Source organism: Dreissena polymorpha, chromosome 1 (genome assembly GCF_020536995.1).
Source record: "Dreissena polymorpha isolate Duluth1 chromosome 1, UMN_Dpol_1.0, whole genome shotgun sequence".
NCBI classification, from domain to species: domain Eukaryota; kingdom Metazoa; phylum Mollusca; class Bivalvia; order Myida; family Dreissenidae; genus Dreissena; species Dreissena polymorpha.
This window is the reverse complement of record NC_068355.1, coordinates 38064773-38080193: the sequence shown is the minus strand read 5'-3', so window position 1 is coordinate 38080193 and position 15421 is coordinate 38064773. Positions and strand designations below refer to the sequence as shown.

Here is a 15421-nt window from a genome sequence, read left to right as displayed (position 1 = left end):
CTTAACACAAAACTTTCTTTAAATTTTCTAAGAATAAACAGGGGCATAACTCTAAAAAAAATGCTGACAGAGTTATGCAACTTGACATACACAATTGTCTTGTTGCCATAAAGAAGTATTCTAAGTTTGAGCCAATTCTCTTTGATAGTCTTAAAGTTATTTGACTTTATAAAAACCTTTAACCAACGACAACTGCCGGGGCGAGTAGTATAGCTCTCATTTTTCTTCGAAAAGTTGAGCTAAAAATTAATGGACTCACACTGACTGATGGATGCACATATTATCCTTCAGGCTTCATGAGCCATATGTACTCAGGTGAGCTTAAAAATAGAATTACCAAACTTGATATATAGTCATTTTTATAGTTGCATGTCCAAAACAAAATTGCAACTTAAGAAGCTTTATTACCAAAGCCCTACTTTAAAACAACTCAACACACTGAAGAACTACTTTAAACCAACTCAACACACTGAAGCCCTACTTTAAAACAACTCAACACACTGAAACCCTACTTTAAAACAACTTAACACACTGGTGCCCTACTTTAAACCAACTCAACACACTGAAGCCCTACTTTAAAACAACTCAACACACTGAAGCCCTACTTTAAAACAACTCAACACACTGAAGCACTACTTTAAACCAACTCAAGACACTGAAGCCCTACTTTAAACCAACTCAAGACACTGAAGCCTGTGTTATAAAAATCAACATTCTATTGGAAAGTTAAGTAATGATGAAATTTTTGAAGAAGAATTAGTAACTATCAAACACTTCAGCAAAACATACTCCAATAGAACAAGGAAATCAAGTGTTACTAATTAAATATAAGAAAAACAAGCAAACCTAACGTGCAGCCTATTTTGAACCATTAATTAAGAGGCCTGATATGAACAAACTTTTAGAAGACCACCATATGATGTTAAGAACCAAATTCCAAACCCTTGACCTTTGTGGTTTCAGTGATTAGAGAATGTACACTTTTTTTCTAATATACCATTTTATTCTACAATTAATGCCCCTAAGGATCTTGACATTTTAGGGGAGAGGGCGTTTATAATGGGATATATTAAGTATAACACTATCAGAAAATTTACATAATTAAATAGTTAATTAATAATTTCGCAGTATAGCTCATTATTCAAATATATTTAAAACTGGATTAAGATTACCCATGTACTTGCAATGACTGTTTGAAGACAGAGCCCTGGTGCGTGGGCTTTGAAATGTAACTGTTCCACTTTCAGTTGAAATATCAACAAGAGCTTTGTCGCAAAAACCAAAGAGCAGTCCACTACCGGTTTAATATTGATGTAGTAATAACAGGAACTCAATAAGTTTCATTTATCTACTTTAAGTACTTTCTAGTCATGGCAGGATGCTTATTATACTTGTCAATTATTAATGTGATTCTAGCAACAACAATTGGTGTCTGAGTATTTTCCAAATGGCCATCTCTACACATACAAAGTTTCTTTGACCCAGCTTAAGTATGTTTTGAGTTGTTTCTTTAAACTGTCAGCATACCTGAGTAACTTTGGCCCTCTGCAGTGGAAGAGATTTCCTGAAAATAACAAGATCTTTGTCACAGAAAACAACATTACTCCCCTACGGCATTAATTTTGTCAGAGAAAGAACAGGATCTCCATAAGTTACATTTAACGAGTTTAATAATTTTTTAGTTGTTACAGGATCCAGTATTAAGTTTCCACTTTCTGTAGCAATTGCAATTGGAATTTGTGTCTGAATTTTTGTGTCCTTTTTCCCCATTTGGCCTTTAATCCACATACAAAGTTTAATCAATCTAGCTTGACAAAATTTTGTGAAATTCCAGGATCAAGATTTTAATTTCAACAAGGGCTGTTTGTAAAACATGCATGCCCAGCATATGGGCTGTCCGTTGTACTGGCAGCCATTGTGTGAATACGACTTTTGTCACTGTGACCTTGACCTTTGACCTAGTGACCTGAAAATCATTAGGGGTCATCTGCAAGTCATGATTAATGTACCTATGAAGTGTCATGATCCTAGGCAAAAGCGTTCTTGAGATATCATCCGAAAATCATTTTACTATTTCGGGTCACCGTGACCTTGACCTATGACCTTGTGACCTCAAAATCAATAGGGGTCATCTGCGAGTCATGATCAATCTACCTATGAAGTTTCATGATCCTAGGCATATGCGTTCTTGAGTTATTATCCGAAAATCATTTTACTATTTCGGGTCACCGTGACCTTGACCTTTGACCTAGTGACCTGAAAATCAATAGGGGTCATCTGCGAGTCATGATCAATCTACCTTTAAAGTTTCATGATCCTAGGCATATGCGTTCTTGAATTATCATCCGAAAATCATTTTACTATTTCGGGTCACCTTGACCTTGACCTTTGACCTAAAAATCAATAGGGGTCATCTGCAAGTCATGATCAATCTACCCATGAAGTTTCATGATCCTAAGCGTATGCGTTCTTGAGTTATCATCCGGAAACCATTTTACTATTTCGGGTCACCGTGACCTTGACCTAGTGACCTCAAAATCAATAGGGGTCATCTGCAAGTCATGATCAATCTACCCATGAAGTTTCATGATCGCGTATGCGTTCTTGGGTTATCATCCGGAAACCATTTTACTATTTCGGGTCACCGTGACCTTGACCTTTGACCTAGTGACCTCAAAATCAATAGGGGTCATCTGCAAGTCATGATCAATGTACCTATGAAGTTTCATGATCCTAGGCCCAAGCGTTCGTGAGTTATCGTCTGACAACCACCTGGTGGACGGACCGACCGACGGACCGACATGAGCAAAGCAATATACCCCCTCTTCTTCGAAGGGGGGCATAATTATTTCTGTAATGAGACAATAACACATGGCAGAGCTGGGCCGGACATCTATAATCAGCCCGCTGTTGACATAACCGCCTGAGGTCCTTTGGGCCGTTACGCGGCTAGGGCCGATTATAAACATCCGGCCCAGCTCTGACGTGTGTTATCGTTTATATCACATATTTCATTCTTTTTTGGTCATTAACCAAAATTAATACATAACCAGTATTCCGTACTTTTATTTCGTTCAATTGATTACGCACTTTATGACGTACTTCATGTGACAACATAATTTCAATGACAAAACTACCTACATGTAAAATCTTAGGACAATGGACGTGGAGGTTTTTTATTTAACAGTTGACTATTTTTTAAGCATCAAGCTATTTCAAAACGTATTTCGGATTTTGTGTTTGTTATTAGAGACGTGTTATGTATGTCTCTGTTGTCATGCATAATTAAAAGCATCGATAGAAATAAAATTAATCGCTTCAACATTTGATTTCGTAAATCGTGTTTATGGGGACAGTGTTTAGCAATGGATGCAATTGTTTAAAAAAGTGTGATTGAAAATCAAAAAGATAAGCGGATAGAATAACAGAAAAAGGAATTACAAATCTGTGTAATTTTGTTATAATAAAAAACGGATTTAAGTTGTCATCAAGGAATGTGGGTATTTTTCTATAAAATTTTGCTGTGTCAGTGTTTGATGAATCTTGTTAAAGCACAAATAGGCCTAGAGGCATCAATTTAATGTACAGATGAAATTCAGTTTAAATCGATATTTGCATTTTCCAAATCTTGTGCTACGTGTAATTATAATTATGTTCGATTCTTTTATTGAGTTGGGGCTTAATTTTATTGATCACCTTTGGCTAAGACTGAATGTGAACGCCATTTTATTCAGTAGCTCTAGTTGCGCGATTGCATTCTTTTCTGATATGAAAAATCAGCCTGGCGGGCTGATATAATTTATATTGGCCGGCTAGATACTAATAAAGGCCTGCTCGAGACGTCATTTTGTTACTATTTATAGTAACGATATGTGATATTTCCCCATACGGCTCTCCATCCACATACAAAATTACATCAACATATAAGCTGATATTCTTTTTTTATCTTGGTATTTCTATTTTGACAGACACACAGAAGTACTGACATATGTCAAGATGCTGAAAGACATAAAAAAGATGCACCACAATTATTTTGTAACATCCCTAATTCTTGAAATGTGTTTAGTATCTTCAAGTTAGTTAAAATAACCCATTGAAGATGAATTGACAGCTTAAACATTTGCACTGACACACATGATGGAATTTTATTCGAAGTGCTTCACTAATTTTTCTTTTAAATAATTTTCTGAAATAAATATTCAGCATCTGTAAGATAGAATGACTACTATAAATCAAGAATATTGGTGTTTTTACCCCAAAATAACATGCAACTGTAGATAGTAAAACAAATAGCTGTCATGTCTGTTTTGAGTTGGCCATTTTGCCTTGCTTTGTCAAAATGCCCCTTGCAATGAAAACTGTCTCTGGCGTTCTACAGAAAATGCTTGACAATTGATGACACTGCAAAAATGCTATTATATTCCAAAAATAGCTGTACCATCAGCAAGTCTTTTTTGGAAAATTACAAGGTAACTTTACCAGCTTCAGGCAATGAAATCATACAGTACATGAAGATAACTTCCTGGATATTACAGTCTACAGTTAAGAGTAATTATGTGTGATGGCAGAATTTTTATAACAAAACAACATGTGTTTGTGAAACACAATGTCCCTCTATATGATGTTTGACCTTGTAGGATGACCTTGACCCTTCACCACTCAAAATATGCAGCTCCTTGAGATACACACGCATTTCAAATATAAAATTGCTAGCTTCAATATTGCAGAAGTGACATTACATGCGCAATTTTGACCCATATATTTGACCTTGAAGGATGACCTTGACCTTTCACCACTCAAAATGTGCAGCTCCATGGGATACACATGCATGCCAAATATCAAGTTGCTATGTTCAATTTTGCAAAAGTATTCATAAAATAAGCCATTTGGGCCACATATATTTGACCTCTGACCTTGAAGGATGACCTTGACCTTTCACCACTCAAAATGTGCAGCTCCATGAGATACACATGCATGCCAAATATCAAGTTGCTATCTTCAGTATTGCAAAAGTATCATAAAATAAGCGATTTGGGCCACATATATTTGACCTCTGACCTTGAAGGATGACCTTGACCTTTCACCACTCAAAATGTGCAGCTCCATGAGATACACATGTATGCCAAATATGAATTTGCTATCTTCAATATAGCAAAAGTTATTGCAAAATATTAAAGTTGGCGCAAACCAACCAACCAACTAACCAACAGACAGGGCAAAAACAATATGCCCCCCCACTACTATAGTGGGGGACATAAAAAAAGAAAGGTACATTAATCTAACAAAAACTCTGTCACAGTGGGAATGTCCAATTAATTTAAGCACATTAATAGTTTTACTGTGAATTTAATACATACTAATAATTTGCAAATCATTCATTATTGAATAATGCATCACTCTCAGCTTTTTAGGTAATAATATTTTCTTTTTTTAAGGGTATTTAAAAAAATAAATAATTTTGCAGTCAGTTAATCTACTAAAAATGTTTGTGGCCCTTTGAATCAGACCTAGTGGGAGATTTGTTGTAGAAATAATTATGAACAACAACTAAAGTAATGTGACTGGGCAAGGATTGAAGTCTAGGCTTTTCTTACTGTCAGTAGTGTCAATCATGTATACCTCAGTGTCGATTGGCGTGTCCTCCTTGCCCTCATCAATATGCAGACCCCGTCCCTTGAGGTTTCTGTAAGCGTGGATGACCCAGGGTCGAGCATGCTGCAGGCTCACATAGCGTGGACCCAGCACACCCACTCTCAGAATCTGAAAACATACAGTGACCAATTGAATATATTTTGTTACAGTGTTATTTGCTGTATTTAGTGTAATTAATATTAGTCATGATAACTTGATAACTATTTCCCTGTGGCACATTAATGTCACCTATACTAAAGAGAACATAACTCAAGGACGAGTTTTACCAGCAACCATTTATAATACAGTAGAATTGCAATAACTCGAGCTGGTGATTTCTCGAAAACTGGCGATTACTCAAGCATTAAAGGAAGTCCTAACATTTTTCTTTAATTTCTATATAAAAATACCCGCAATAACTCAAACATGCGATTTTCGTAAACTCGAGGATGTGTGCTGGTCCCTGAAAGGCATTTCACACCTAAATAACTGGAATTATTCGGAGACACTTTCTCGTATGGTCAGTACTAAATTGATTCGAGTTGTGAAAACGGCGCAATCAAGCAGTCAAAAAAACGCTTGATTAGGTGTGAAGTTAGTCACAGTTTGAGAAACACTGCAAATTGTCATCCTTTGAGATGCACAGAACGGGAACTACATATGCTCTGCTCTCTTTCGCAAAACATCTTACGCCATCAGTTTAGGGAAGCTAATGGGTTGCGACAGTCTTCAATCTTAGACTTTGCACAACACAAGTCTGACTGAATGTAAATTAAATACAAACTGTGAAGTGATCATGTTGTTTTTCGTTGTTTTTTTCCATGCGCATGTATGTACCTTGTGTGCTATTTTAAATAAGCTACATGTACATGGAATATTGTTTGAACATTTTTGATTACATATGTGTTATGTGTGTAGTTTATTAAATTACATGAATGAACGGTCATTCTTATTGTTTAGTTTAGTATAGCGATTTTTACAAAGCCTTTTCTTTTCCAAGCAACGTGTAACATGTGAATAAAACGTTTGTGGTCAGAAGTTAAGCATCACCAACCGAAACAGTGAAAACAAATAACACCATGGATTACTCCAAACCTGCGATTACTACAGCATCGAGGTCAGTCCCGTACTACCTCGAGTTATCGCAGTTTTACTGTATTGGAATAAAAAGTAAAGAAATCAATTTTTAATCAACCGGATAACAGGTAATTCATCAAAGGCTAGCACCATCCATATATAGTCATTTTATAACCGCATGGTTTCATGGTCGAATTTCCATGATGACTTGGGCACGGACTCAATCAAATGCCTGATAAATAATTCATTCTAACGAAATGTAACTAGCTCAATCCCCTACAATGCCTTCATCAAGAAAAAAGGAATATTTAAGCAAATTTGGTTTCTAATGATTGGCTAGATTCTTAATTCATGTAACATTGACTGTGTATAAGTAGATGGATGGGTTTGGGAGGTTTGGGAAGGAAGGCATTTTCATGTCTCAGTTTTAAATAAGTTTTTTTTTTAACTTGCTAATGTTTTAACTGCTTTTGATAAGTACTGAGAAAGAGTCTTCAGAGTACAAGGGCTTGTTACCTGATAATAAAATGCATTGCTTATTTTATTAGTTCCATTATGGAGTTTCAGACTTTTACGCATATAAGGAGGAAGAGAGAAATCACAATCCATGTGGACTTCCGGAGGTTTAATGTAAGCATGTATATTACATGTAGTTTCCTTTGAAAGTACTCTAATACCACTGTAATATCCTCACTTTAAATGGGAATCCTTTTGCATAACACTTGGCATTATTATGACCACAATTAATACCTCTGGTGTATGGGATATCAATCTTATTACATTACAGACAAAAGCAAGGTTCACATTTGATGATGTCAGGAAACTTAACAAATGATCTCTTTCCATACATTTAACAGTCATGAAAATATATTCAGTTGTGAACAGTGATTACTTCCAGCCAATCAAATGGCTTAAGAGGCAGGAGGCCATATATAGACATGTATATGTCAACAATTGATCCTTTTATATTAACTTTTATTCTAGAACAATCTTTGATCTGTCTTTATCCTTTTGGTTGTCTGCTAGGCTTGATCAACGATGACATCCTATGAGATATGGACAACACTGGTGTTAAGATGTATTACTTAAGACTGGATTTAAGCCTTTTAAACACAAAAACAAAGACAATATTCAGACACTTATATTTCAATCCAACAAGAGGGCCATGATGGCCCTGAATCGCTCACCTGACTCATTAAGATCAGATGAAAACTATGACCTCTATTGTCTACACAATGTTTTTCTATGATTTGACCTAGTGACCTAGTTCCTGACTCTAGATGACCCAAATACAATCCCAATCCAGATTTCATCAAGATAAACATTCTGACCACAGTTCATAAATATTGGATGAAAACTGTGACCTCTATTGTCAACACAAGGTTTTTCTATTTATTTGACCTAGATTTTTACCCCAGATGACCCAAATACAATCCCACCCAGATTTCATCAAGAATTCTGACCAAATTTCATAAAGGTTGGATGAAAACTGTGATCTCTAATGTCTACACAAGGTTTTTCTATTATTTGACCTAGTGACCTAGTTTTTGACCCCAGATGACCCAAATAAAATCCCAACCCAGATTTCATCAAGATAAACATTCTGACCAAATTTCATAAAGATTGGATGAAAACTGTGACCTCTATTGTCTACAGAAGGTTGTTCTATTATTTGACCTAGTGACCTTGTTTTTGACCCCAGATGACCCAAATACAATCCCAAACCGGATTTCATCAAGATAAACATTTTGACCAAATTTCATCAAGATTGGATGCAAACTGTGACCTCTACTGTCTACACAAACAAATTGTTGAAGGACGGACGCACGGACACACGCAGGCACGCACAACGGACGCCTGACATCACACGATCACATAAGCTCACCGTGTCACTTCATGACAGGTGACCTAAAAATATGTGTCGGAGATAAACATGAACAGTTGTGGTTAAAATCCCATAGAAACAAGGGCTGTTTGTAAAACATGCATGCCCCCCTATATGGGCTATAAGTTGTAGTAGCAGCCATTGTGTGAATACGTTTTTTGTCACTGTGAATGGTGCTGGTGTTGGTGTAGTAGTAGTAGTAGTAGTAGTAGTAGTAGTAGTAGTAGTAGTAGTAGTAGTAGTAGTAGTAGTAATAGTAGTTGTAGTAGTAGTAGTAGTAGTAGTAGTAGTAGTAGTAGTAGTAGTAGTAGAAGTAGTAGTAGTAGTAGTAGTAGAAGTAGTAGTAGAAGTAGTAGTAGTAGTAGTAGTAGTAGTAGTAGTGGTAGTAGTAGTAGTAGTAGTAGTAGTAGTAGTAGTGGTAAAAGGAGTAGTAGTAGTGGCAGTAGTAGTAGAAGTAGTAATAGTAGACGTGGTGGTGGTGGTGGTGGTGGTAGTAGTACTAGTAGTAGTAGTACTAGTAGTAGTAGTAGTAGTAGTAGTAGTAGTAGTAGTAGTAGTAGTGGTAGTAGTAGTAGAAGTAGTAGTAGTAGTAGTAGTAGTAGTAGTAGAAGTAGTAGTAGTAGTAGTAGTAGTAGTCGTAGTAGTAGTAGTAGTAGTAGTAGTAGCAGTAGCAGTAGCAGTAGCAGCATTACAAGACCAATACTTAAGAATGATCAAATGGGAAAAGGTAACATAGCACCAGCAGTAAATATGGGGCTCATTTACAGGTCAGATTTGGAATCTCTGCTGTAAAATGAGATTTTGAATGAATTAAAGGGAGGCAAATCTGTAATAAAAAGAACATGCATAAATTGTAGTTGTTTCCCTTGTTTGAACCAAGCTAAATCCTTACAAGTTTGGAAAGAATTGGATGAAAAATTTGGACTTTATTGCATAAACACCATTTTCTCAATTCAAGGGGAGGTAATTCTGTACTTCATGGACCAATAATGCTCATTTTTTGTAGGGTTTGTGTCCTCATTAATATAAAGACACTGTGCAAATTTGGAAAGGATCGGACAAAAAATGTGGAAGATTTTTGAAAGTTTTCACAAAATAGGCAAAAACGAATAAACATGCAAAGTTCAACGAGCTCCTGCGGCCATGTTTTTTGACGAATCAAATTTCTTTGAACAACTTTTTCAGGGGAGCCCTCAAAGGTCATCCCTGTAAAAAAATTTGAAAATCTGATGAGCAGTTTCTGACAAGAAGATTTTTTAAGGTTTTAACCATATATGGTCATGGCGGCCATCTTGGTTATGTGATCAATTTTTTTTTAACAATTCTTTTGTCCCATGACCTAGGGATGCTCCACATGAAATTTAGTTGAAATTGGCTCAATGGTTTAGTAGAAGAAGATGTTTACAAATTGTTTACAGACGGACGGCCGGACGCCGGACGCTGAGTGATCACAATAGCTCACCTCGAGCTATCGCTCAGGTGAGCTAAAAATGCGTGTGGTGTGTAGAACTCATCAAGGTGCATGTACATATGAAGTTTCAAAGTTGAAGGTGGAAGCACTTTGATTTTAGAGCCAATATTAAGGTTTTAGCACATCGGACGCTGGACGGCGGACAACAAGCCAGGCTTTTTCCGCCCTATGCCACGGGTCCGAAATTCGGCCCCATTCCCAATGCAAATCTGGTTGTTTTTTTTCCCAATTAAAAAAAAAAAATTCCCAATTCCAAAAAAAATAAATATATACATATTATTTTTTTTACCTTAAAATATATAAGTTAACCTGTTCCGGTGTAGAAAATAGAAAGTGTTGCATAATTAAATTATTTGTTGCCTTGAATTTATTTAAAAAACTGTAAAATATTTTAATGATTATTTAAGACTTTCTTTATTTTCCTCAAAATCCGGCGCTTCGCACGATTTTTTTAAACCTCAAAAAAGGCCAGACCTTTTCCCCAAATTCAGATTAAAAAACCTGCACTTATCTCACATGTACATAATACTTTGTAAAATTTTAATCATAAGTTATCAAAACAGTCGTTATTAACCAGTTAACGGCTTCTTTAAAATATAAGAAACACTATTTACATGCAATAATTTTTCCCAATTGAGCCAATTTTGCGAATATTTTTTTCCCCAAAATGGGGGTTTTCACGACGCAAAATCCCAAAATTCCAGTGTGGCGTATTCCCAAAATGGAGCGGAAAAAGCCTGCGAGCTGGCTATGAAAATACCTTGGGTTTTCTCTGAAAACAGCCGAGCTAAAAAGTACCTTAGTAAACAAGAGCTTTGTCTTTGTTGACATGCAAGAATTGATGACATATTTTCTCTCTCCAGCAAATAACAAGAATAACATTGCCTCTTTTTTCCTTGCAAGAAAAAGTAGGATAAAACAATAGCTGTCACCATAGGATGACATATGCCCCTGAAAAACGCTTTTTCAAACCCTAAATGCAGATTTAAAAACCTAACCGCGGACCTTAAGTTCAACGTCAAGGTCAAAATATGTGTGTCTATGGACAGGCCTTGTCCATATACACAGGCATACCAAATATGAAGGTTACATATGAAACAACATAGAAGTTATGAGCATTTTTTGAAATCTAAACGCAAAGTGTGAAGGACAGACAGACGGACCGGACATGAGATCACTATATGCCCACCTTCGGGGGCATAAAAAGAAATTACTGAAAATGAACTATATAACAATCACATATATCAGTACAAACATTGACATTTCTATAGATATCACTAATTGCAAATCCATTTTTTCTCAGAATTTATGGCTCAATTATGTCCAAGTTTGATTACAAGAACAATACAACCCTCAATTGTCATTAGTTTGCTGTCAAAATTATTTTGATATACTTTTTCCCTACGGATAAGGTTGCCATCGGTATTGGATTGGGAAGATTCTATAAATGGTAAATCTTGTATCTAAGATACACTGCTCTGCCTTTTTGACCCTTCCAGTTATAAAGATATCATTACTCCAGCAATATATATTGAAGATGAACATTGATCCTTTCTGGTTGTCTTAGGTGGTCTTTTTATAAGGATCTTATTACATGCCCTATTGTTTACCAAATAAATATAGAACAATATTTGATTGACTCTATCCATGTTGATTCTATCTTTGATCAAATAGCTCCACCACAAGTGATTCTATCCTTGATTACTCTATCCTTGATAACTCTTTACTTGATAACTTTATCCTTGATTGCCACAATAAATGTCTGCTGGTTGGTTAAGTGTTCTTTCACCCTTTCCCACTTAGAAGAAAATTGAAAATGACTATGTGCAAACTGCATAAAATTGAACAGCCTGCGAGTAACTCACAGTCTGTTCAGGTTTTATGCTGTTTGCTGCTCATCAGTATTAAAGGGTTGGAAATGAAGCCATTTAAACTTGAATTTTGTAAGAAAAGTATTTTTAAATGGAACTTTTTAAGGGACTACAAATGCGTGAAAATACGAATCTGAGTGGTTACATTCATAAAGACATCAATCTTTTATGAACATCTGCTACAAACGATTTGCATCCTTGACAATGTGATGTAAAATACGAGATTAATTTTAAAAAGTTTGAAATTAAAACATTTACAACAAATGTAAGTGCGACACTTAAGTATATTCAGTACAACACAATTAAGGGAAGCCCATTTTTATTTTTTTTTTATTTTTTTAAAAGGGAGATAATTTCTAAACCTGCCAAATGATATATTGAAATTTTATTTCAAAGCGGATCAATGGGGGGAATTGTGTTTCTGACAAACACATCTCTTGTTTCTTTTTCTTTTTTATATATGCTATAATAGAGACAAGGAGTTCAACTTCGTTGACTGTAAAACTAGACCATCTTTTTTGCTAACCATGTAACTCAAACAATTTTTAAAGAATCAACTACACAACGGTTGTTTTTGAATGCAAATAAAATAATTTATCAGGAAAAATTAACATCAGTACCATTGATCCAGCAGTATTTAGATACCAGCCCTCAGAAATTGACCCATTTCCAAAATCGTGTTTGGTCGGACACAAGTGTTTCCACATAGAGATTTTCCATATTGATCACTTTAAAAAGCTTAAACTCAATAACCAAGTCATTAAACGGTAGATAAATAGCATCTGTATGCACACTAAACATTTTAAGCTTGGCGTTTTCAGAGAAAACATGAGGTATTGTCACAGCCAGCTTGTCGTCCGCCGTCTGACGTCCGCGTCGTGCTAAAACCTTAACATTGGCTCTAAAATCAAAGTGCTTTCGTCTACAACTCTGAAACTTCATATGTAGATGCACCTTGATGAGTTTTACACACCACACCCATTTTGGGGTCACTAGGTCAAAGGTCAAGGTTATTGTGACCTCTAAAAAAAAAAAAAATCTGACAAGCTTTCATTTATTCAAAACTGCACCTGAAGCCTAGCATGGCAACCGTTATGCTGTGCTCTTGTTCAATCGGTTACAATACCTATTGTAACAAGAGCACCGCCTTGCGGGTGCAGACCGCTCATCTATTTTCTTTTTAAAGGTGAAGGGACTCTCATTTTCAATCACAAAGGAGGGAGGGGTGGAGTGAAGAGGGGTGTATAGTGTGGGGTTGTGGACATTTATTACATTATCTTCCAAAAAAGCCAAAAAAAAAAATAAAAAATAATAAATAAATCGGGGGCGGGGGGGGGGGGGGGGGGGGGGGGGGGGGGGGGGGGGGGGGGGAGGGGGGGGTGGGCGGGGGGTGGTGGGGGGAAGGGCGATGGGGGGGGGGGGGGATTTTTTGGGTGCAATGGTTGGACTGTATTTCAAACATAACCGTTTAAAAAAAAAATTGCGGGGGTGGGGTATAGTGTGAGGGTGTGGTGGTAATTTGTGAGATGATCTGAAACAAAAAAACAAAAAAACAAAAAAAAAATTGGGGGTGGGGGGGGGGGGGGGGGGGGTGGGGGTTATAGTGTGAGGGTGTGGTGGTCATTTGTGAGATGATCTTAAAAAAAAAACAAAAAAAATAGGGGGGGAGGGGGAGGTGGGGGAGGGCACGGGGGACGGTTTGGGTGGAGTATATTGTGGTATGTCAGGTAAGAGTAGTTTCGTCAAAGTATCAATAAAATCTAATCATAAATAAAGAAGTTATGGCAATTTTAGCAAAATTTAATAATTTGACCTTGAGAGTCAAGGTCGTTCAAAGGTCAATGTAAAATTCAACTTGCCAGGTACAGTAACCTCATGATAGCATGAAAGTATTTGAAGTTTGAAAGCAATAGCCTTGATACTTAAGAAGTAAAGTGGATCGAAACACAAAATTTAACCATATATTAAAAGTTACTAAGTCAAAAAAGGGCCATAATTCCGTAACAATGACAACCAGAGTTATGCAACTTGTCCTTTTACTGTACCCTTATGATAGTTTGTGAGTGTTCCAAGTATGAAAGCAATATCTATGATACTTTAGGGGTAAAGTGGACCAAAACATAAATCTTTACCAAATTTTAAATTTTCTAAGTATAAAGGGCCCATAATTCCGTCCAAATGCCAGTCAGAGTTACATAACTTTGCCTGCACAGTCCCCTTATGATAGTTAATAAGTGTTGCAAGTATGAAAGCAATAGCTTTGATACTGTAGGAATAAAGTGGACCTAAACACATAACTTAATCAAATTTTCAATTTTCTAAGTATAAAAAGGGCACATAATTCTGTCAAAATGCCAGTCAGAGTTACATTACTTTGCCTGCGCAGTCCCCTTATGAAAGTTAGTAAGTGTTGCAAGTATGAAAGCAATAGCTTTGATGCTTAAGGAATAAAATGGACCTAAACACAAAACTTAACCAAAATTTTCAATTTTGTAAGTATAAAAAGGGCACATAATTCTGTCAAAATGCATGCCAGAGTTATCTAACTTTGCCTGCCCAGTCCCCTCATGATAGTAAGTACTGTGAAACCATTTATTTTCGACAGCACAAAATTTCGTCATTTTTATAAAAATGACGATTTCGTCAGCACTTCAATTCGCCGATTTCTGATTTTAAATTTAAAAAAATGCGTCAGCCAATATCCGATTCGTGTGTAATACATATTCGCGATCAATCGCAGTTGCGAAAAATCGTACGAATGCGGGAACACACTTGAGAATCACTGCAGGCGGTGGGTCCTGTTTGTCACATGCCAATTAACTAGTCTTTTGTTATCAAGGGACAGTAATGGGCCCTCTTAATGTATGCCATTCACACGTTCATTGTTATGATTAGCGGACAAGTGGGATCGAATAACCGTTAACGAGTGTTTGTAACAACGAAGCCAATTGCCCATTAGTCTTTTTCTAATATTATAATTGCCATACTGATAACAATCGTAATTCTAGTTGGAATGATTTTTATTAAAATGCTGCCAATACCGTTTTAAAACTGTTTGTGTTATACAAAAGAGGTTCCAGTTTGTTAAGTGTTTTTTTTCAAATAAAATGCTTTTTTATTCTGATATCAACATTAAAATTATAAACTCTATGTGTGTGTTTGTTCTTAAAAAGTAAACTACCGGTATATAAATCAATAATGTCAATAATTTAAAAATAAATAAATTGATACATTTAAAATAGTAATAAGTGTGGTTTAACGCAAACAATCAAACAACAAACAGCAATTAAAATATTCTTTATTAATTTGTGATAAATACGCATGTTGATCACACATCGTCATCTTTTCATTTGGTTTATTGTCTTTCATCGGCATTCGCTGCGTGATGGCTAATATGCAACACCCCTGAAAAACACAATGCACCTAATGGGTAATAAAGTTATAAACAATTAGCGCTAATTCATTACCATTCTACATAAACGAAGT

General features: G+C 36.0%; 1 protein-coding gene across 1 annotated transcript in view; it reads right to left on the bottom strand.

Annotated features, from left to right (window-relative positions):
• LOC127877297 (general transcription factor 3C polypeptide 1-like) overlaps positions 1 to 15421 on the bottom strand; it is a 413141-nt gene that overhangs the window by 46311 nt on the left and 351409 nt on the right. Inside the window, exons 40-41 of the mRNA XM_052422993.1 lie at positions 5620 to 5760; positions 1528 to 1564 (exon numbers count right to left, since the gene is read on the bottom strand). Coding sequence (XP_052278953.1) covers positions 1528 to 1564; positions 5620 to 5760 — 178 coding nt within the window. The remainder of the gene's footprint in view (positions 1 to 1527; positions 1565 to 5619; positions 5761 to 15421) is intronic.